The 23,759-nt window shown below is 40.0% G+C and overlaps 1 protein-coding gene across 1 annotated transcript in view; it reads right to left on the reverse strand.

Moving 5' to 3' along the window:
* Positions 1-203: 203 nt before the first annotated feature.
* The window catches only part of C2H1orf198 (chromosome 2 C1orf198 homolog), a 54,405-nt gene continuing 30,849 nt past the window's right edge, over positions 204-23,759 (reverse strand). The window contains exons 3-4 of the mRNA XM_001369380.4: positions 12,148-12,690; positions 204-3,701 (exon numbers count right to left, since the gene is read on the reverse strand). Of these exons, the coding sequence (XP_001369417.1) occupies positions 3,645-3,701; positions 12,148-12,690 (600 nt within the window). The 3' untranslated portion in view covers positions 204-3,644. The remainder of the gene's footprint in view (positions 3,702-12,147; positions 12,691-23,759) is intronic.

A 23,759-nucleotide genomic window follows, 5' to 3' on the forward strand; every position in this document is an offset into this window, starting at 1 on the left:
TGCTTCTCCCTCCACCATACACACAATTACCCCAGTGACCAACCTTGTATCAAACCACAGGAAGAAAGTTTTCTGGGGAAGATTCAAGAATACATTTAATTAGCGATAACCTTTTCTTCTTCTTTGATGACTGTAATTCCAAACCAGGTTCCTAGAGCAGAGCTGTGAAGATGGAGGTCAAGAACAAACACACATACAAATAATCTATTTAAAATGACTTTATTAAAGGTTGTTGTTAATACAAAACATGACCAAGTACAAGTTGTCAGTAAGAATTTGTCTTTTTGAAAATGCGTATTAAAGAAAGGGAAAAGCATCTAACCACAGACAAGACCTGAGGTTGTGCTGTCAGGATGGAGGCTGGAAAGCCCCTGGAGGTTGACTGACAAGACTGCCTCATGTTCTACCAGCTGCTCCCAATGTATCTAGGACTCCCAGCATCCCAAAGGGAGAAACTTGCAGCGGGGCAGTGGGGGATTGGAGAGGGGAGGGTGGCCTGGGGGAAAGACAAGGGAAACCCTGCTATTCTGAGAAGGGTCACACAGCTTTCCATCCTGCTTGAGGGAAATAAAAAAGACACTGTCACCCAAAGCATCATTCTTAATCCTTGAGCTGAATCCCGAGGGGAAAGAATGTTGGGAGGAACTCGATCTGTGCACTCTTCAGTGGAAAAGCTTGGTTTTTTTTTTTTTAAATAAAATATCTGTTTTGATGTCTAGGAAGAGTATATGGCAACCCCAAATCTGAATTTTCCTCTCTTTGGGAGTGGAATATCACTGACTAACACGGGAGAATTAAAGATATTCCCTATGAACTTGAGTTTAGTACAAAGGGTTAAAAAAACCCAAACCATCTCATAGTGATTCATAGTCTACTTTTAAGGAATGACATGGCCTCTGGCCTCCTGTAACTCCCTGATATTTGATGTGATTGGCAAGACTAAAGAGCCATAGGAATCTTCCCCTTAAGCTTTCCATTATTTCTTCACAATACCTGTCCAAAGTAGGTAAAAAAATAGTAATAATGCTTTGCAATTATATAGCATTTTTGCAGCTCATAAAGAACTTTTATGTATAGAACATTATATATATGTTTTTTGTCATAACAACCCTGTGAGGTGGACAAAGGCAGCGTTATGAGCCCATTTTACAAATATAGAAACTAAGGCCCTAGTAGGTTAATGAATTTGTTAAAGGGCAAGTAATTAGCTCATGGCCAACTGACTGTCCATTCCACTGTATTTTGCTGCCTCTCAATAAAAAAAAAAAAACTCAAATAATCTCTCCCTGGTTTCCTTTAATTTAGAAAAAGAATTATCTTCAAGGGGTTGTGCTATTGAGACTTTTTAAAGCATTTATGAAATTTTTACTAAGCTGCAAATTAGTGAAAACCTAGCCCTAGCCTGAACACTAGATATGGTAGGGACAGTTTAATGTCTAAATATCAGAACTTTAAAGAGAATCTTGCATGCACACACACACATAAACTTGGGAAAGAGTTGATTTGGACAAAATGGCAATTACCTCCTCAAAAGAAAATAAAGTCATATGTCTGGGTACCCAGTCCTCTGACTCAAGAAGCTTAATTCAAAGCAAACTTAAATCAATCTTTTTTTTTTTAAGTTTACTTTCTACATCATGCTAATCCAGCCTCAGTTTCTTACTAGGAAGAGAATGGCTAGGTTGTCAGTCAGATTTTGAGGAGTTCCCACTGTGAAAAGGGGACCAGATGGTCAGTAGAAAAGCTTACATCATTCCTTTACTGCTGCTCCATCAAGCACACTTGGCCAAAAAAGCAAGACCCTAGCTCAGGAATTTTGAAGACCATTTTTCCCCTGTTACTCGGAAAGCTAGAATTATTTTTTTTCCTTTTAAAGATCAACTATACTTAAGGGCAGAAAGAACCTCTATTTGCCAAGCTCTATTCCTCCCTCTGACACAGTGAGGAGCTTAAAATGCCAAGCCCCAAGAGGCCCAAGTGTGGTTCACATACTTGAAGCCATTTGCTGGGCCCAACCCAACAGTTGGCTAGGATGCAACTTTGGCAGAGACTTTTCTTTAAAAATTAAAATAGTTGCTATGTGTTTTTGGAGAGAGGGGGGAAAAATTCTGGGAACCGATTAATGAAGTCCTATAAACAAAAAAGGACCAACCCCCCACCCTCCACCCCTACCCTGGGTGAACCCCACCTCAAATTCTAATATGCACATACTCTGGTGCTGGAACCAAGCATTCCCTGGCAAATGCTCAGGGAATTTAAGGCTTCAGGTGAGGAGGACACAGTGAGAGGCAGTATGTAAATCGTCCTGCATTCAGATTTGACTCAGCACCTGCATGGGGACAGAAGATGCTGGAGGCAACAACACAGTTAACAGTTTACAGAGAAGGCTCTATGTGTATCTCCCCTTCCATGGGAGCCAAATCTAATGTGGTAAGCTGATTGAACAGTACTGGAGTTCTCCAGCAAAAGTTAGTGGTTGTGCAGTAAGCAAGGAAAGTCCTGTGTAGGCAGTCCCAGCCCCAGGAAGGTCCCCTGCTATCACATTGGAATCCCAAGGTTCTCCAGGATGGACAAGTTAGTGGTGATATTAAGCCTCCATTTCTGCTGATGGTAGGGATGAATGCCTGGTGTATCCTGGGACAAATATATAGCAAGGCAGGCTATTTGTTGGAGTAAGCAGTCTTTGAATCTTTTAGAACAGAGAAACTTGGTTCACCAACTGGTGTCCCACTGAGTTCTAAGACGATCAATCAGAATAGACCTTTATCCAACAATGAGTGATATAGTTCCCACATTCCCATCTAGACAAGGAATCACCAGGGACACAAAAGGAGCAAAGGTCTTCAAGGAAGAAACTGGTACAAAACTCAAGTAAATGACAGCTGCTAAGCTATATATGAAATAATACATGATTAATACAAAACTTTAAGCATGCAACTTAAAAAAAACCCTAAGGTATTGATCTGTATTAGGGCAGCATGATATCAACCTTATTTTCTTTGATTTGTACCAATGCACTGGTTTCTAAGTCTGACAGGTGGATCAAGGCCAGTACCAACATAGGAGTTGTTGACTGAGGACTTGATCACCTGCACAGGTTGGCAGTATCTGGTGAGCTATTTGAAGAGAGGTACATCTTGGCATGATTGCTACTGAGATGTCAGAGCCATTTTAGCCAAGAAAACCATTATGTAAATAAAAGAGTTGCTCTCTTAAATAAAAAAAAAGGTTGTAGAAGAAGACAGTCTTTTTTTTAGTTTTCCTACATGTAATATTCACAAGTAAATTTTTTGGGAAGGGGAAGAGAGGAACAGAAGTGAGGAGAACAGAATCTGGTGGAGCTCAAAATAGAATATTCCCCTACAATATTTAATCAGCTTGTAGCAGACCTTAAAAAATCTTAAATTTAAAACTGTCATTATCAAACACCAAAAAAGATTATCAAAATGTGCCTGATCTTATAACAAATGGTAACATCTAGACAAGGCAACATTGAATAGTTTTGTATTATTAAGAAAAAAGCACACAAAAGCTAGGAAAATTGAAAGACACCTGGGAAAAAGTTGCCTTTTTCTTTATCCTTCTTCTCCACCACAATGCTTTGGGAAAAAAAAAGTTTCGGGGTACTTGATTTTGTTTTCATTTTACCAGTTGTCCAGAAAATCAAATCCCGTCTTTAAGATGACATTACTTGTATTGAGCTGTAAGGAAAAAAAAAAGACTTACATGAGCTTTTTTTTCCAAGTGAAGCAAATTCTAAATACAGCATCTCATTTAGTATGACCCAAATGAGAGTGCTTGCTTGCTTCCTTCCTTCTCAGAATTTTCCTGACCTCAATTTACCCTAGTGCTTGGAACTAGAAAACTAAATAAAATTAAATGCAGCCTGGCTTGATTCTGCCAGCATCCAGCATTCACTCTCTTCCTCACTAATGACATCGGTGAGCACATCAGCTTTGAAGGTTTGCCCATATAAGACATAGCCTAGAGGAAATAAAGGAATGAAGAAAACAGTGACTGAGAAGACAAGGACAGGTTGAATCCTCTCATGCACACATACAGGTATTCTTTCTGATGGCAAAGATAATCTTCACAATGGGGCAAACATAAGATGAGGAAATTTATTTTATTCAAAGGAATATAAATGGCTGTTTCTAAACAAAACACCTCCTTAGAGTGAAGAAAAACTCATTTAAAGCAAAAGGGCCCAACTTAAAGGAATAACTTATACATAAATGCTACCATAGCAATCCCACACTGCGGTGATTTCCTAGAACCTGAGACATTCTAGAGTTAGGCTAGGCAATTTTTCACCCCAATACTTTGAACTAGAACTATGTGGCATCTGAAGACCAAGCACTGGGATGCCTAGAAAGCAGAAAAACTCATTGTGCCCTGTATATATCCTGGGGTGTCTGCCTTACTTTCAGAATGCCTGCCCATTTGAATTGCTTTCCCACCTCAGTGGAAATTCTCAAGAGTTCTGCCACACTGAATATTGGGCACAGTGTGATTGGAGAGTAATGAAACCAATATATGTCCAAGTGGATGTTATCCCCCAAAGTAGTTACTATGGGTAGCTATGGACTTATTCCATATATTTCTGGATTCTCTCTTCATGAGTCACATCAGAAAATCATTGTTATTGCTTTATAGTTGTACTTTTTATTTTTAAAAAATCAAATAGAGTATATTTACCTAACTTCATATTCAACAATTCATTCATTCTTTCAATCAATCAAAGCAAGTGTCTGTTCTATGCAAGACACTATGCTGGGCACTATAGTAGCAACAAAGGTGAGTTAATAAATACTTCCTGTCCTCAAAGACCTGGCTACCCAGTAGGAAAGGGAAGACATGGAAGATATGTACACAAATATATATATATATATATATATATATATATATATATATATACATATAAAATATATATAAATATAAATATAGCCCAAGACCGATTGTGCTAAGTATCACTGATACAACACACACACACACACACACACACACATACATGCATGCACGCATGCAAAGATAATATGAGAATTTTTAAAAGGAAAGAAACACTCCTGTATGGTGAGATCAGGGGAAATGCCCAATCCAAATGCCATTCCTTTTATGAAGGACAAATAGGATTTCACAGCTGAAGAGGAAGTGAAAAACATTACAGGTGGAGCAACAAGCTTAAGCAAAAATTCAGTCGTCAAGTAGACTGAGGACTGAAAAAATCTCAGTAGATTTGGCTATTGGAGACCTTCAAAGTGACAATTTAAGCCAAGTGTTAAGGGCAAGAAGCCAGATGACAAGGTGTTAAGGTGTTAAGTGGGCAGAAGGGATTGGAAGCCTGCTTCAGCATATATACATACATACATATATATAAATATATATGTATATATATGTATTTTTTTTCTTTCTTAAAAGAGTAGAAATACAATAATAATTCAAGTGGATGATAGACTAGGGTGAAGAATTTGTGTGGATTTAGGCTAAAGCAGATCTTCCAATGAGATATAGGCAGAAAGGAGTCAAAAGAAAAAGAGAGATTAAAGTTATAATCAAGAGGTTAATTGATGGAGCCTTGTCCAAGAAAAAGAGACAAAAGAGAAGATCAAGAGGGCAAGGAGTAGCTAGGTGACTCAGTGGAAATAGAGGCAGACCTTGAAAAGAACCTTCTGGGTTCAAATCCGGCCTCAGACACTGCCTTGCAGTATGATCTTGGTCAAGTCATTTAACTCCAATTGCTTAACCCTTGCCAGTCTGCTGTCTTGGAACTGATACTCAGTATAAATTCAGAGACAGAAGACAGGGGTTTAAAAAAAAGTGGTAAACCTCATGAAGAGGACTTCTCATGGAAAAAAGTGAGGAGAAAAGAACGAGCTGAAAATATAGAGAAATTTTGAAATGAAGAATAAAAGGACTCTCATGAGAGCCTTATAAATATTTGAAGATAGATATGATGTGCCCTTTCTTACCTCCTCTACCTGTTTCTTCCCTTCTTTGAAATAAATATCTAAATTAACCTCAGTTAAAGGGGTTTGGATGAAGTTAGGGAATATGAATATAAAAGCCACATAAGAAGATTTGTGACATTTGCCAGTTACACTCAATAAATCCCCAGTGGGGGGGGGGGGGAAGGAGGTGTTACCTAGACTTCTCCAAAAGACTCATGCTACCCCTGAGGGTAGTCAAGAGAAACCATTGCAGGCTTTAAAGGTAATTCCATGAGAGGAGTTCTAGAGACATTTTGGGCAAGGACAATATTGTTGGGAAAATTTACAGGCGCCTAATTTCAGGGAAGTAACACTCAATGGAACTTATCGGTCTGGATGTGATTGTTAACAAAGTGTCGTTTTACCAAATTAATGTCTCACTCCATTGCCTCATCATGGTATAACTCTGGAGTCTTTAAGTTTAGGCAGTTGATGTGGAAGCTCTGGCAGATCCCCCCAAGCCAGAAAGGCTTTGAGTATTGGTCAGTCCAAAAATCAGCCTGGTTCTATTTGGAAGGATTTATCACCAAAAACTTGGCCTCTACCTAATGAGCATTTTTGATGATGGAAACCCATGAAGATGGGAATGAATTGCCATTTTCATTGGTAAATGAGTACCCTCAGGAATCAATTCAATTTACATTCCTGTAGCACTGAAATAGGGTAGGTAGGCGACACAGTGGATAGAGTATAGGGGAGGAGGTCAGAAGACTCATCTTCCTGAGTTCAAATATGACCATACATACTTCCTAATTGTGTGAACCTGAGTAAATCACTTAATCCTGTTAATCTCAGTTTCCTCATCTGTAAAATGAGCGGGAGAAGGAAATGGCAAACTACTCCAGTGTCTTTGCCAAGAAATTCTCAAATGCATTCCAAAGAGTCAGACATGAATGAAAATGATTGAACAGCAAAAGCCCTGAAATGTATTAAAAAGTGCTTCCTTCCTTCCTTCCTTCCTCTTTCCCTCCCCCCAACAATCCTGTGACATAAGCAGGAAGGAAAAAGTATTTATAAGCACCTACTATGTGACAGGTATTGTAATAATCACTTCATAAGTGCTATCTCATTGGATCTTGAAAACAACAATGAGAGTTATAAATCCCCTTTTTACAGTCAAAGAAACTAAAGTGGACAGAGGTTATGTGACTTGCCTAAGGTCACACAACTAGGAAGCACACACAACTAGGAACTTAGGAACTAAGACAGGATTTGCATTCTTGTCTTCCAGATTCCAGGCTCAGCATTCTAACTACTGCATGACCTAGCAGGTACATGCATTATTATCCCTATAGGGATGAGGGGTTAAGAGTCCTTCAAAGTCACTCGACTGACAAGTCCATACGACAGACACTCATCAGGCTACTGATCCCCCTTCTCTGTCCAGCTGAAGGCCTACAATATTTCTTGCTGTCTCCTAATTCCTGGCTAACCAAGGTGGCAGAGAAGAGACTAAGGTATATGTGTGTGGGAGGCTTTTCCTCAAATTTTCTCTTAGGTCTTATCCGCACTTTTGTTGTTCCGTTGTGCCCAGCTCTTCATGACCTCATTTGGGGTATTCTTGGTAAAGATACTGAAGTGGTTTACTATTTCCTTCTCCAGCTCATTTTACAGAGGAGAAAACAGAGGCAAAGAGAGTAGAGTGATTTGCCCAGGGTCACACCATTAGTATCTGAGACTGGATTTGAACTTAAGAAGAGGACTCCTCCTGACTCCAGACCTAGCTGCTTGGCAGGGTCTAGCATATAGGGCTTTACTTATTGTAGGCACTTGATGTGTGCTCAACTTAATAAACTTCATTTACTGTACTCTGTATTTAGTCACTGCTACGTGAGTCAGGTCCTCTCTGGAAATTATGTTTGGCTCTGGCATTCTATTTTAACAGGGGCATTGAGAAATGAGAATGTGACCAGGGGAGGGTCACAAGGAAAGTGAAAGGTCTGGAAACCCTGGGAAATGAGGAGTTACCATAGTAACTAGAATTACTGAGGTTAATACAGATATTTATTTCAAAGAAGAAAAGATACAGATGGAGGAAGTAGGAAGGGGCACATCATATCTATCTTCAAATATTTATGTGGCTCTCACCAAGGTAGAGAAATTACATGGATATGTAGTTCTAGAAGGCAGAACTGGAACAAATGAACAGAAGTCACAGAAAGGATATTTAAGTTCAATATAAGGAAGAACTTTTCTCCCCCATTAGACAATAAGTTCCTTGAGGGCAAGAGCTTTCTTTTACCTATCTTTGTATCCTGTAATGCTTCGTATGATGCCTGGCACAAACTAAGCACTTAACAAATGCTAGTTGATTAGCTGATAAAATTGAGCCTGTCAAAGAACAATATGGGTAGGGGACAGGTAGGTAGCACAGTAGATAGAGTGCCAGGTCTGAGGACAGGAGATACTGGGTTCAAATCTGGCCTCTGGTACTTCCTAGCTATGTGACCATGGGTAAGTCACTTAGCTACAACTACTAGCCTCTACCACTCTTCTGTCTTGAAATTGATATTTAGTATGGATACTAAGAAAGAAGTTAAGGATCTAAAAAAAAATAATTACGAGCAGTCTAGTGAAGGAGTGAGTTCTCCATCACTGGAAGTGCTAAAGCAAAAGCTTTATGCCACCTATGATGTTGAAGATGGCATTCTATGAACCATTTCTTTTCCTTGTTGACTTGGAAGGAGGTAGGCAATAGAAGAAAATTATAAATTTGGAGTCTGTGCCAAAGGTTATATGATAAATTGAGAGTGATAGAAGAGGCATCACAGATAAACAGAAGCATATTACACACTCGGTTCTCCCAGAGGAACCCTGAGCACTTGACCCAGATGACCTAGATTGTCAGCCCTGTTCAACATATGTGGGAACAAAAAGACCAGTCTCCAAGTTACCCAGCAAATGAGCAGTGGTGACAGCCAAGAATAGCATGCTGGGCTCTGCCCCTACACCAAACAGCTTCACCCTGGTTGCCACATGATCCCACGATGGAGAACCAAGGGACAACCACACTTTCATGTGGCTTTTTCAAAGCTCCACAGTTACCGAAAAAAAACGAACATGGAAGGAAGTGATCTGATTCCTACCCCTGGCAGCTCTGAGAGTTCAAGAGGTGCCCAGAACTAGTAACGTGAATATATTTCTCTTCAGTTTCCTCATCTGTTAATCAGGTTTTCAGTTTCCTATTCCTTCTCCACTTTCCAAGACTTAGGTATTCCAAGTACATTGATAATCAATAGCAAGATACTGCAGTCAAAAGAAAAACAAATATAATCCTAGGCTGGAATAGCAGTCCAGAGAAAAGGAGACAATAGCCCATTGTCTTCTGCCCTAGTCATACCACAGCTGGGGTATGGTGCCCAGTTATACCTGCCACATTTTAGGAAGAACATGGATAGAAATGGAGAACATTCAGAAGAGAGTAACCAAGAAGGTTATGGGTCTCAAGGTTGTGAGGATGAATTGAAAAAGCTGTGAATGTTTTGACTGGAGAAGGGAAGATTCTGGGGCAAGGCTGCTGTCCTCAAGCATCTAAAGGGTTGCCATGTGGAAAAGAGATCAGGTGAGAGTAGAGTACATGCCTGTTATCCTTGCTACATGTCAAGTTGAGGATCATGTAAAACCCTTACCTTCCAATAAGGCAGAAGAGTAATAAGGGCTATACAATTCGGGTTAGGTGACTTGCCCAGGGTCACACAGTTAGCAAGCCCCTGGGGGTAGATTTGAACCCAGACCCTCCCAACTCCAGACCTCACACTCTATTTACTGTGCTACCTAACTGCCCCTCATGGACATGAGTTCTTGAGTTCTGAGACACAGGTGGGATAAAGCTAAAGGCTGTTGGTACCAAGACTGGACATAGAAGTATGATGAGCCCCTAGGCTGTCTGAAGAAAAGGTAAACTAGCCCAAGTCAGAAATAGAACAGGTCAAGGGGCCTTGGACTGTTAACCCCCATTGCCTAGCCCTTACTACTCTTCCGCCTTAGAAGCATTACTTAGTATAAATTCCTATATATAAATAAATATTTATTTAATATAAATATATATATATATAAATAAAAATTCCTTATATATAAAGAGAAGGGGAAGGGGAAAGAGAAGAAGGGGAAGGGAAAACTTCTTGCCAAACTGGCAGTGAAGTGAAGAGTGGCCACTGTGCTCTCAGTCTGGGTAAGATAGGGAGACACAGCTTCCCAAAAAATGAGTAAAAGGAAAAGAGATCTGATTTTTTTTTCAGTCTTACTCCAGAGGATATAACTAGTAACAATGAGTTGACGTTACAAAGAGTAACTCTAATGTGAGAGAATGCTTGCTAATGATAAGATGTATCCCAAAGTGGAATAGGCTGTCTCAGGAGTACTGGGCCCCAACCCTCTTTCAGTAGAGATCTTCAAGCAGTGTTTGGATGACTACTTGTCAGGTAGGAAGCGGGGAAGATTCTTGTTGAGATATAGGTTGGACCAGATGATCTCTAAGAACTCTTCCGGATTCCGTAAAGGAAATCACTGATATCCTCTAAATAAAATGCTAACTGAAGAAAAAGTATCACAAGAAGAGCTCAATGCTCGTGTAGAAATACAATTTGAACTGGTATGTCTTCTGTGGAGCCATTCAGTTCAGGGAGGGCACAGCCCTTACAAAGTGTTTATGTATAGATGTCCCTCTTCAGCAGAGAGGCTTGACTGAATTTGACTCCATCCAACTTTTCCACTTTATTCCTTGCAGAAAAATGCCTCTTTGCAAAGTGGAACACAAACAAATAAGGAAGACTGAAACAGCTGCTGCTCAACTCAAGTTTCCAACTTTGAAACAGCTAATTGTTCTAGCCTTCCCCATTTACAGCTTTAACTCCTTAAGAAATGCAAACCAGGAGGTAGCTAGGGAGCTCAGTAGATTGAGACCTGGGCCTAGAGATGGAAGATCCCTAGATTCAAATCTAGTCTCAGACACTTTCTGGCTGTGTGACTCTGGGCAACTTACATAACTCCCATTGCCAAGTCCTTACTCCCATTCTGCCTTAGAACCAATACACAATATTGATTCTAAGATGGAAAAAATGGATTTTTTTTAAAAGAAAAAAAGAAATGCAAAGCAACTGGCAAAGAATAGAGTCTGTCTACACAAAACACACACACACACACACACACACACACACACACACACACACACAGAAATAATTCCAAAGCAATGATGCTTGCTTGTCATTCCTCTTGTTTCCTTCCCTTGAATGACCAAATCCTTCCCTTAATTCTCTTCCATTCCCTTTTTTCTTTCTTTTTTTTAGCTCTTATCTTCTCTTTTAGTATCAATTCTAAGAGAAAAGAGCAACAAGGGCTAGCCAATTGTGGTGAAGTGACTTGCTCAATGTCACATACCTAGGAAGTGTCAGAAGCCAGATTTGAACCTAGAACTTCCTGTTTCCAGACCTAGATTTCTATCTACTAATCCACCTAACTGCCCCTTCCCCTTACTTGATCCTAACGACTCCCCTGAGGTTTCTACTGATCAATATGATTAATGATCATATTAGTGCTTCAGCTTAATATTCCCACTTCTACCATGCTACTCACAAGAAATATTTTTTTCAGAATTCTCAACATACATTACAAAAAACTAAACTTCATTTATCTCAATTTCTTCTGCCTTCTCTTCAGGATACCATTATTGATTGAACGCAGGTCTCTTTATAGTATCTGGCATCCAGCTATGCTCTCAAAATACTTACCAATCTCTTCTGCTTCCACATCAGTAGCTAACTCCTTCCTTACCCAATATTCTACACAAAACTTCCCTAGGAAACAGGGGATGATACCAGGGATGCCCATTTTATAGGCAAGCAGCCCTGTGTATAAGAAGGAAGAGACTACCCAGTTATCCTTGTCATATTTGACTAGTGGTAAAAGAATAAATAAATAAATAAATTTGGCTCCTGATTTAAAAAAACAACAACAACAAACTGAAGAACTCAGATCTTCAAACGCCAGCTTGCTCTACTGTTCTGGTGCCTTTTTAAAAATAGAACAGATGTGTGTGTGTGTGTGTGTGTGTGTGTGTGTGTGTGTGTGTGTGTGTGTGTGTGTATGCTCGCACACACACCCCAAGGAGTCGCTCTCCTTCATGTGAAACAGATGAAGGAGAAAGCAGGGGAGAACATCTAACCTGTGAGGGCTTGGGCTCTGAGATTAAAGTATCTTCTGCATCCTCCGTTTTGGTACCAGAATAAGACAGCTTTGTCATGGGCTCAGAGAGGAAGCCATCATCCAGCAAGGTGACTGATGACTGGCCAGACCGGGCTTTTTCTTTCTCAGCATTCGGGTTGGGAAATGTATATTTCTCTTGCCAGGAGCCACTGAGTTTTTCTCCTTTGGCCACCTCCTTGTCCTTTGGGACTGATTCTTGTCGGTAATGGCCTGAGGGCACCTTTTCCCCCTTCTCCATGGACTTGATCTGACTAGGGGTCAGTGACTGGAAATCTGATTCTTGTCCTTCCACTCGGGAGCGTTCTGCATTTATCTTCCAGAAAGAAGATTCCTCCTCCTTCCAGATGGGCCCTAGGACATCCATGTTTGATGTTTTGTTTCCCTGAGAAGATTTGGGGGCCTGGGCACCCTGGGGGACTTTGGATAGTTGCCTTGGTTCATTCTGGGTTGTGCCACTTGGCTCTTGGATGGACAAAGAAGCAATGCTGAAATCCATTTGACTCTAAGAAAAGAAACACAGAAAAGGAGAAAAATACATAATGAAGCCTTGTCTGTAAGAACAAGAGATTTATTAAACCTCCTTTCATGCCAAATCCTCCCTCAACCCTTCCTCCACTGACCTGGTCAAATATTCCCTCTATATATCTTATTCATCTCAGCAAACAATAAGGGTCCACCAGGGCAAAATGTTGTATACTTTTATCAGGCAAGGTCATCATATTAGGTGTTTTAATGTAACTATTTTTCTTTGTTACAAGGGATGATTCAATGCCAGGGAAAAGGTGAGAATTTCCAGAAATGGCTATGAAGATACTCCATTAGTAAAAAAATAATTTTAAAAATCAGCATATTTGCCCTTAAATGTTCTTGTTCTTCCATCTCCCTGGTAGCTATTTCTAACTGTCATAATGGATCTGATATATATTACAAGAGAGGATTACTTGAAAAAAAATAATCTTCCCAGAAAACAAACAATGAACTATATCTTCCTCTTCTCAAGAAAAAGATGGGGTCCATTAGGACAAAAAAAATTGTCTATGCTGTCACACAAGGTCACTGCATTGGGCATTTTAATTGTTTTTCTTTGTTACGAGACAGGATTCAATTACAGGGTGAGTGAGAGGAGGGGGATTTCCAGAAATGACTGTTATTTTTTTTTAAAGGTACCAATAAAACTTTAAAAGTATACACAATAAAAGAAAGTTCCTGAGAAGCAATGGTCAGCCTCGTAATACTACATAATCTCCAGGTATATGTTTGGACAGCATCTTTGTAAAACTGAAGACTAACAACACATGTCATTTATTTGGGTCAACATTCTTGCTCTTCTGCAAGCATGATATTTCCATCATCATCTCCTTCAATGGAAAAATCCCTGTGTGAACTCAGCTGCCTTGCTAAGTAGCAGATGTTAAAATATCTGAAGTAGCCAGACTATTTCCCTGAATCCTTTTGGCCACTTCACAGGCCATGGCACACTGAGCACCTTTTCATGAGCAAATGGAGTCTGTGATTGGACCAGTGTCTACCAGGGTCTGTCCCCACCCCACTCCAATCTTAGGCTAGATTTTCCCTAAAAGGCAAAAAAGCTGGGATTTGATGTGGTTGGAAGGGTGTGGGAGGAGACAAATGAAAATTGTGTCTCCCTTGAGGTAGCTCCCTGGCATCGCCTGGCTGTATTGACATCCTGGTCACCCAAGAACACAAAAAGGCCCACCCACATGGGAGCAGAACCCTTCAGATCTGGTAGATGTCACAAGACTGTGAGATACTACTCTCTGTCTTGTTGATCGCATGCATGAATCCATGCTCTGCTGACCAGATGTATTTCCATAAAAGAGACAAAGTGGGGCTGTGTACCTAAGCTGAGAGCAAAGCGTTCCTGCATTCTCTTCTAGGTAATGCTAAGTAAGTTTCCTTTTGGTAGCTGGTCAATAACCTAGGCAGGCTCCATTTCAGCCCAACATCAAACATAAACCAACCAGGTTTTTGTTTCATAGGAGTATTCTCTTATAGCAGTGACCAATATGGAAGTATATTTTGCATGATCATACATGTATAACCCAGATCAAATTGCTCCCAAGTACACTTATTTTTTAAAATCCCTTAAATTCCTGTAAGCCCTTCACAGTCTGACTCAGCCAGTCTGCCTCTCCAGGCTTATTACAGTACTCAGATTCCTTCACTCTATGTTCTATCCCAAACAACCTTTTGACTGCTCCTCAATCACAATATTCCATCTCCTATCTCCACTTCTGCACAGTTATCTCCCAGTCCTGGACTGCCTTCCCTTCAGTTGCTAAGAGCTCCCCTCCCTAGAACCACTTAAATTTACCTTGTGTCTATATCTTTATTTACTTCTATGTGTACAGATTGTTTTACTCTGCAAAACAAAAATTCCTTGAGGATAGAGAGGGTTTGCTTTTCTTTCTGTGTATCCCCAGCATCTAGCATGGTACCTGGGAGACAGTAAGCACCTAATAGATGTTCACTGATGGGGGGGGGGGGGTAAGTCCTTACCTTCCATCTTAGAATCAATACTATGGATTGGTTCCAAGGCAGAAGAGTGGTAAGGACTAGGCAATGGGGGTTAAGTGACTTGCCCAGGATCATACAGCTAGTGTCCGAGGTCAAATTTGAGCCCAGGGCATCCCATCTCTAGGTCTGACTCTCAGTCCACTGAGCCACCCAGCTGCCCTCATGCTTATCAATTGAATGAAAATTATGCACCACTTTGCTGCCTCATTCCACACTGCTTTATTGGGTTTTTTTTAATCATGTTAGCAATCCTTTATGTCTCTGAGCAGTGCAGTCTGAAAGCTGATAATAATAATGATGATAATGACAATAGTAGTGGTAATAGCATTTATATAACACTTTAAAGTTTATAAAGTACTTTCATTTATTCCTTGCAACAACCCAGCAATTTATCTAGGAGCTATTATTACCCTCCCTGCCCCAATTTATCTATGAAGAAATAAGTTGAGAGAGATTTAAATGTCTTACTCAGGGTCACACACCTTGTATTTGAGGAAGGATTTGAACTCAGGTCTTCTTACCTCTAAGTTCAACATTCTATCCACTGAAATACCAACTGCCATTTACACCTAGCAAATACATTCAGGGCACAGGTTGTATCTTAATTCCCTGATGGGTACAGCATTCCACCACTATGCATGAAGGAAGTTTCTAGAGAAAGACATATTACAAGTTTCAGAGGATGCTGCTACTGCTAGCTATCATGCCCTTTTAAGACAACACTACTAAGTATTTCTTAACTAGTAAGTTACTTAAAAAAAAAAAAAAACCTTTACATTGTATCTTAAGGAGTGGTACGGGCTAGGAAACTAACTGGGGTTAAGTGACTTGTCCAGCATCACACTTCTGTCTCCAGGCCTGGCTCTCTATCTATTAAGCCACCTACCTGCCCAAGTCATTGATTGTTAAACTCAAGGCACTTTTCTGTAGTTTCAATTTGTTGGGATACTGTTTTTTTTCTCCCATGCTTGTGCCAAATAAGCTATACCTGATGTCAGTTTCTTGGGGTTTTTTTTAATTATCATTTAAACAGATACCATGGAACATTCTCATTCCTTCTCTCTCCCCTCCACCTCATCAGCTCCTCTAATTGCTCCACCTCATTTGAGCTGAAAGTAGACTTAGAGCCAATGATTCATGGATCACTCCCACTACTCCCCAGCCCTGGTCAGAATAGAAAGCAGGCAGCAGAGGCGGAGAAGAGAATGACAACCAGGTCCAGCCCTCACAATGGTTTAAGAACAGAAAACAATGGGCTTCCACTTGTTCCAGCTAGTTCCAAAATGAGTCTCCAAGTGGAAGTTCCTTTCTCTTTCTCCTTGCCTCCACCTCCACTCTGTCAAGTTCTCATAAGGTGGCAGGGCAACCTCACAGGGGCCAGAATGGGCTGCATGTTTTATATAAGTTCAGGGCACCAGATCCTGCCAATCTTTCAAACTTGGGGGATTTCCTTACCTGCCTGGTTAGAGATCCCCACACAGGAACTGGAAGATAAACCAAATGGCTCAGGAAGAGCTAAGGGGTTTAAACTTGGGCATTCCATAGTCAAATCATTCCCATTCCTCTAAGAAGCAACAAAAATATCTTCATCTTCCACCATTGTGAGCTTTTAATCCTAGGCTACGCAGGTCCAAAGAGATATAAAATCATCATAGATGGATCATAGAGTCATCATAGATCATGAGTCTGGGAACTCACAGTCCAACCTCCTCATTTTACAGAGTAGGAAACTAAGGCTCTGAGAGGTTGTGTTTTGCCCAAGATCACAAAGTTTGTAAACATCAGAAACGGGATCCTCAGACTCCAGAACCAATGTCCTTTCTGTTTTATCATGCTACATTTATGTTACCTCATATCGGACATGATGTAGCTGCTGGTTCCTTCTCCTCCACAGCCCCTACCCCCAAGCCACCAACCATTGTACAGTTACTTCTCTGTGTCTATCCATTCTTCCTCCCTAATAAAACTCTTCCTTTGGAGACCTTGGTGTTGGGACTTGTCCCCACCCCCAAGTCTTGGAGAAAATAAGATCACAACTCAGACCTTGGATTCTTTAACTTTCCCTTGGTCTCGGTTTCTCTATCTGAAAAGTGGATGGGTTGAGGGGAGCCAGTTGGAATTTTTTTTAAACCCTTTCCTTCTTAGAATCAGTATTAAGTATAAGTCAAAGGCAAAGGAGAAGTAAGGGCTAGGCAACAGGGGTTAAGTGACTTGCTCAGGGCCACATAGCTAGAAAGTGGCTGAGGTCAAATTTGAACCCAAGACCTCCCATCTCCAGGCATGACTCTCTATCCACTGAGCCACCTAGTGCCCCATGTTGTAGCTTTAAATAGCATAGTACTTAGCACAAAATAGGTGCTATGTATTTGTTTGATGTAATATTAAAAACAGATCCTATTTGCAAAGTGAGCCATCCTGTATGCCATGCATATTTAGAGCTACCACAATACTATTCAGGGACATTTTAGCACAGAGATGATGGTTTCTTTAAATAAGCACTCTGGCTAAAAATAGCTCAGAAGTAGGGCCCCAAGATTTTGGGGAATGAATTTGACTTTGATCCGGAAATTGTAATGGAGAAGAGGAATTCCAAACTGGATACTATATCAAGTTGGGAGTAAAGGGGGTGCTGCCTTTTTAGGACCAGCAGCTTACCCCAAATAGGAATATTTTGTTTAGATGCTTCTGCCAGGCAGGCAAACATTCCAGAACAGAACCTCTGACCTTGAAGTAAGTATTCCAGCTGATGGGGAAGGAAGGAAAGACAGGGGAGGTTGGGAGAGAAAGGAGTGTCACACACTAGTACCAAATTAGGTCATCACTGTGATACAGAAGCATTTAAGCAGCATCTACTAATCTTACATTAAACTGGTTTAGTCTTTTTTTTTTTAATACAACTGTATGAACACAATGGAGATGCAGAGAATCATAGCAAGCTAGAGGGAGACCCAGTGACCTTCTAATCCAACGGACTCCCCTTGAACTCTACATTTTTCAGATAAGAGGAACTGAGACCAAAAGAAAGTTAAAGAACCCAAGGTCCCAGTTGTGATCTTATTTTCTTGGAGACTAGGGGACTTGGGGGACAAATCCCAACACGAAGGTCTCCAAAGGAAGAGTTTTATTAGGGAGGAGGAATAGATAGATGCAGAGAAGTAACTGTACAATTAATGGAGGCAGAGGGAGAAGGAAGGAAAGCAAATGGTTCTTTAAGGATTTCCTTTTGAGAACATTAGCTCTGACCCCAGGAGGAGAAATACATTATGAAGGATGAGAAGGGAGAAAAAAGTAAAGAAAAGAGGCCAATCATCAATTTAACTCAAATATCCCCAGCCTCTGCCACAAAACTGATCCTTAGGGTCTAAACCCTGGGGTCCTTTTCTATAATATGAGTTATTTTAATCTCCTTACCAAAAAAATATAAAACAAAGCCCATACTTCCATTTTGCCAGTGGCTAGAAACTGACATGAAATGATGAAGGTCATTTAATATGGCTTCCCTGATTTTTAGTCTCCTATTCATCACTGTTCAAGAAGCAAAGATGCTGCAAAGTCTTTTCTACATCTACGTCTCTCAGTTCTGCAAATGGCATATCTCAATACCACTCACCTGTCTCAAAGAAACAAAACACCTCCAATAGTTCTGAGATTCTTTTCATCCTACTCTTGAGCTAGAAAGTAGTACAAAATAATGGGAATCATCTGACTAAATGAATGGAATCATTAGTATAAGGGAGGGGGCAGCTAGGTAGTAGAGCAGATATTCAGGAAGACTCATCTTCCTAAGCTAAAATGTGGCCTCACACACAAGCTATGTGACCCTGAGTAAATCATTTAACCTTCCTGGCCTCAGTTTTCTGAAAATCCCAAAAAAGGTCATGAAAAGTCAGATACAACTGAAGTGACTGAACCACAACAACCCAAAACACAGACAGGCACCCTACTGCTATCCTAGTCTATGAGTCCCCAAAACAAATGGCTGTAATTTTGACCTGAGTGTCCCTCTGAAGGATTACAGATCTTTAACCCCAATCTCAGGGACTACCCTTTCTAGGAACCAAGGCAGAACTGCTAGAAGTTAACAGTAAATTGTAGTAATAGCTGACATTTATATATGGCACTTTAAATGTTTGCAAAGCAATTTTATATATCATCTCTTTGGAACCCTAAGTAGTCCAGTGAAGTAGGTAGGTGACTTGCTCATGGTTACAAAGCCAATTAAGTGCCGAGAGTTGATATCTAAACCCAACATCTCTCCTGACTTCTAGCTCAGTGGTCTTTGAACAACATGATGCTGCCACTCAGGGGATGATAAATATCCACTTCCATAAAGCTTTAAAGGGAGATGTGGGGCCTCTAGAGTACATAAAGAAAGCAGAAGAATTTCTCAAAAACACTACAAAGAACCAGGGAGATGGACCAGTGGGAATCTCTTCTAGGCTGCTTGAGATCAGGGACAATTAGGACTAGGGAAGGCTGAGGATGTGAAAGTATATAGAAATGCAATGTCAGATTTCCTTTAAGCCAATCTATGCAGGGATAGGGAAAGAATTGGGTTCAGTTTATCTGGAAGAAGGTCAGTTAGTCAATAAGCATTTATTAAATGCCTACTATGTACCAGGCAGAGGCAGCTGTGGACTAGGGGATAAAATGCTGAGTCTGAAGTCAGGAAGACCTGAGTTCAAATTTAACCTCAGACACTTCCTAACTGTGACCTTGGGCTAGTCACTTACCCTCTGATTGCCCGACAAAAGAATCCACTGGAGAAAGAAATAGCAAACCACTCCAGTCCATTCATCCCTCACTAGGTTGAGGTTCACTTATCCTGGCTTCACTGAATCATGGGTTTAAAAAATATCTATAATTCTGTATCAAGGAGTTTTTCAATTGCAGGATTTTGTGGATGAATACTATACTGTACATAATGGAAATGCAGTATATACCACTACCGATTGCACAAATTTACCAATATGAAATTATACATGACACGATATTGGCTGTACAATATTGGCTAACAGAATTAAAAGCAACCGACCACAGCGTATCCTGGGTGCTGATTGGCTCCGTGTTTATAAGAGTGTGGGAAAGGTTTATAGGAGAGTTGGAAGGGTTTATAAAGCCTTAAAATACATATAAATAATAAAATAAATATAACACCGCTACCTTGTGAATTTTCACCTATCAAGGGGGTCTCTGAAAAGTAACTCCCACGATAGATGAGGGATCACTTATATTTCTGTCAAGAAAACCCCATGGAACGCTATAGTCCATATGAAGAGTCAGATACAACTGAGTGATGGAATAACAAATGTACATTTGTTACTGTGTTAAGTATTAGAAATACAAAGAAATGTAAAAAAGAATCCCTGCCCTTAAGGAGTTTATAATCTAAGGGGAGGATGCACAATGGGATTATGTACAAACAAGATATATTCTGGATAAACTAGGAGTAGTTTCAGAGGGAAGGCATTAGCACGAAGGGGCATTAGGAAAGGATTCTCTTAGAAGGTTGGATTTTACTTGGAACTTGAAGGAAGCCAGAAGGTGAAGATGGGAGGAAAGAAGACACAAAGATCAGTGAAAATGGTGAGCATCTAGACATGGAATTGTTTGTTCAAGGACGAGTAAAGAGGCCAGTGTCCCCGGACTACAGTGTACTTAGCAGGAGGATGACAAAGGAGCCCTGAAATGAGAAGACTGGATATATAGGAAGGCACATGGTTGTGAGGAGCTTTGAATGCCAAACAAAGCATTTGACAGGTGCACTAAACTATAGAGAGCTTTGAATATCGAAAGAATATGAACTCTATTCAGGAGGCAATAGGGAGCCACTAAATATTTCTGAACAGAGAAATGAAAAAAGTATGTGTTTAAGAAGTATTAATTTGCTAATGATATGAAGTATGCATAGAAACTAGAGATAAGAAAGGATAAATCTGTCTCTGTAACTGGTGGCACAGAGCACTAGACCTAGAGTAAAATTCAACTAACATTTATTAAGCACCTACTATGTGCCAGGTACTTTGTTAAGTGCCAAAGAGACAAAAAGAGGCAAAAGACAGTCCCTGCCTTCAAGGGATTTACCAATAAAATGGAAGAAACAATGTAAATTATAGACAGGATAAATAAGAAAGAATTAAAAGAATAAGGAAGACCTGAATTCAAACTTAATCAGCTTTGTGACTCTAGGTAAGTCATAATAGCATCGACCTCTCAGGGTTATATGGATCTAATAAGAGAATACTTGTAAAGCATTTTGCACACTGCTTGGCACATAGTAGACACTTTAATAAATGTTTGTTTTTGTCCTCCCTTCCTGAATTACTTTTCCACCTAAAACTAGGGCAGAATAATAATATTTAGCATTAGAAAGGACCTTAGAGGCCATCTAATCTATCCCCCACCCCTTTTTAAAGATGAGCAAAGTAAGACAAAAAGATGTTTAATGGTATGCCCAGGTGCATGCAGCTAGTTCTTGTCTGAGGCAGAATTTGAATTTTGGTCTTCTTGACTCCAAGTCCAGCATCCTATACCAAATTGCCTGTTATATATCAGTCACTTTCTTTTTCTTTTCTTTTCTTTTTTTAATTCTTACATTCTGCCTTAGAATCAATATTAAGTACATGTTCCATGGCAGAAGAACTGCAAGTGCTAGGCAATTGGGATTAAGCAAGTTGTCCCAGGTCACACAGCTAGGAAATATCTGAGGCCACATTTGAACCCAGGACCTCCCAAATCCAGTCCTGGCTCTCTCCCCTAGGCTACCTAACTGCCTCCTCCAACAATCATTTTCCAGATCATAAAGTACTTGTATCCAATTGATGCTTATTTGAAACGAATGAAGAACGATGAAGAAACAGATGATAGGTTATGGGAGCATACATACCTATACTGATTGCTAGTTTACTAACTGGGGCATATTAGCCCAGCACTTGATATATATTGGAAGGAATAATGTGTAACTAACAGGGGCCATAATAAAGCATCTCTCATGATACAGTCTGATGGACTTCTACCAAGCTCCCAGGCTGGACTATCAGGGACAGGATATGCATGGTGAGGATTCAAGCCTCCCAAGCCAACATTTGGGACATAATCTCACCATGTGGGGAACTGGGTCTCAGCTGGCAATGTCTATTTTAAAAACAGAAAGACCACAATGAACCCAGGACCTATTTTTATGTCCTATTCACTGGAGAAGAATGTGTAGTATTTCAGTAAAACAGATGAGTGCAAGCAGCCAAAACTAATTGTTTCACTTGGCAGCCTCCAGCAAATCTAAATTGTTGAGACAGAGGCTGCAGAAACACTGTCAGAACATAAGATAGTTCATTCAAGCAAAGCCTAATAAATTAACAAACCAAGCAATTAAAGCTCCATTTACCTCAAAGAAGAGGGAAAGAGGTGATGAAAGATGCCTGAAAGAAAGTGAAGCAGCTTTGATTTGGGGGGGAAAAGAAGAGATACTGGAGAGATGTCACAATTTGGCCACTGAGGAAAAAGCTCCAAAATAAAAATGTTTCTTCTGTCACTGTCACATGGAGTGATTCTAGGTGGAATAATGAACCTCTGTGCCCCTCTGAGGCAGTTAGGTGGTGCAGTGGACAGAGTGCTGGGCCTAGAATCAGGAAAACTTAGCTTCATGAGTTCAAATCTGGTCTCAGACACTTCCTAGCTGAATGATCCTGTGCAAGTCACATAACCCTATTTGCCTCAGTTTTCTTAGCTGTCAAATGAGCTAGAAAAGGAAATGGCAAACCACTCCAGTATCTTTGTCAAGAAAACCCCAAATAGGGTCACAGAGAGTTGTACATAATTGAAAAATGCCTGATATTACTCTAGGGAAATGTGGAGGAAAATGAAAAAGTAATTAAGATCACAAAATTCTATACTATATCAAGGAAATAATTTAAAATAATATATCATGTCCCTTGATTGGGAAATGCCTGAACAAATTATGGCCTAGGATAGTAATGGATACTATTGTGCTATAAGGTATGATGAATTGATGGGAATTCTATAAGAACTGGGAAGACCTACATGAACTGATGTGGAGTGAAATAAATAGAACCAGGAGAACATTATACACAGGAACTATAACATTGTGAGATGATCAAATGCAAGTGACTTTGCTACTAATAGCAATGCAATGATCCAGGACAATTCTGAGGGACTTATGAGAAAGAACACTATCCACAGGTAGAGAAAGAACTGTGGGGGTAGAAATCCAGAAGAAAACATGTGATTTATCACTTGTTTATATGGGTATGTGATTTGGGGTTTTGATTTAAAAGGACTACTCTTTTACAAAAATGAATAATATGGAAGTGGTTCGAGGGATTTTATATATGTATATATATATATATATATATATATATATATATATATATATGTATAACCCAGTGGAATTGCTTGTCAACTCTATGAGGGGGGAGGGATGAGGGAAGGGAGAAAACATAAATCAAGTAACCATAGAAAAAGTTTAAAAATAATTTAAAAATATATAAAATTTGAAAATAATATCTCATGTATGGTCCAAAGATCACTGGATCATAGATTTTTGAGTATGAAGGTCCTTTAAAGACATTTAATCCAACCTCCTTATTTGACAGATGAGGCAAACTAGGGCCAAAGTCTTCAAAATCAAGAAGTAACAAGAAGCATGTGGATTAGAGCCCCCCCCAAAAAAATCAGCACATGTCCAAGGTCTAAATAAGATTGAAAATTGGAAAGTGGAAAATTCTTTACAGAAAACTTTGTTATATATCTAGCTCATGTTAATGGGACTACCTGTTCTGTCCCTCCATAAGTATCCATCCTTGAGTCCTACAGTGAAATACAAGTGCCACCAGACTGAATATCTCCAGTCCCCATTCCCCTAAAACAGGTACAGTATGTCACAGACACAGATGAAGCAAGTAGGTTCCTTATGTAGGGCACAATCCCTCAGGGATTTAAAAAAAAATCTAGAGGGCTCAATGTGCCCTTGGCTGCTGATATCAAAAAACAGATAGCTGAATAATCTGAGAGGGA

This window comes from Monodelphis domestica, chromosome 2 (assembly GCF_027887165.1).
Source record: "Monodelphis domestica isolate mMonDom1 chromosome 2, mMonDom1.pri, whole genome shotgun sequence".
In the NCBI taxonomy this organism is placed as follows: domain Eukaryota; kingdom Metazoa; phylum Chordata; class Mammalia; order Didelphimorphia; family Didelphidae; genus Monodelphis; species Monodelphis domestica.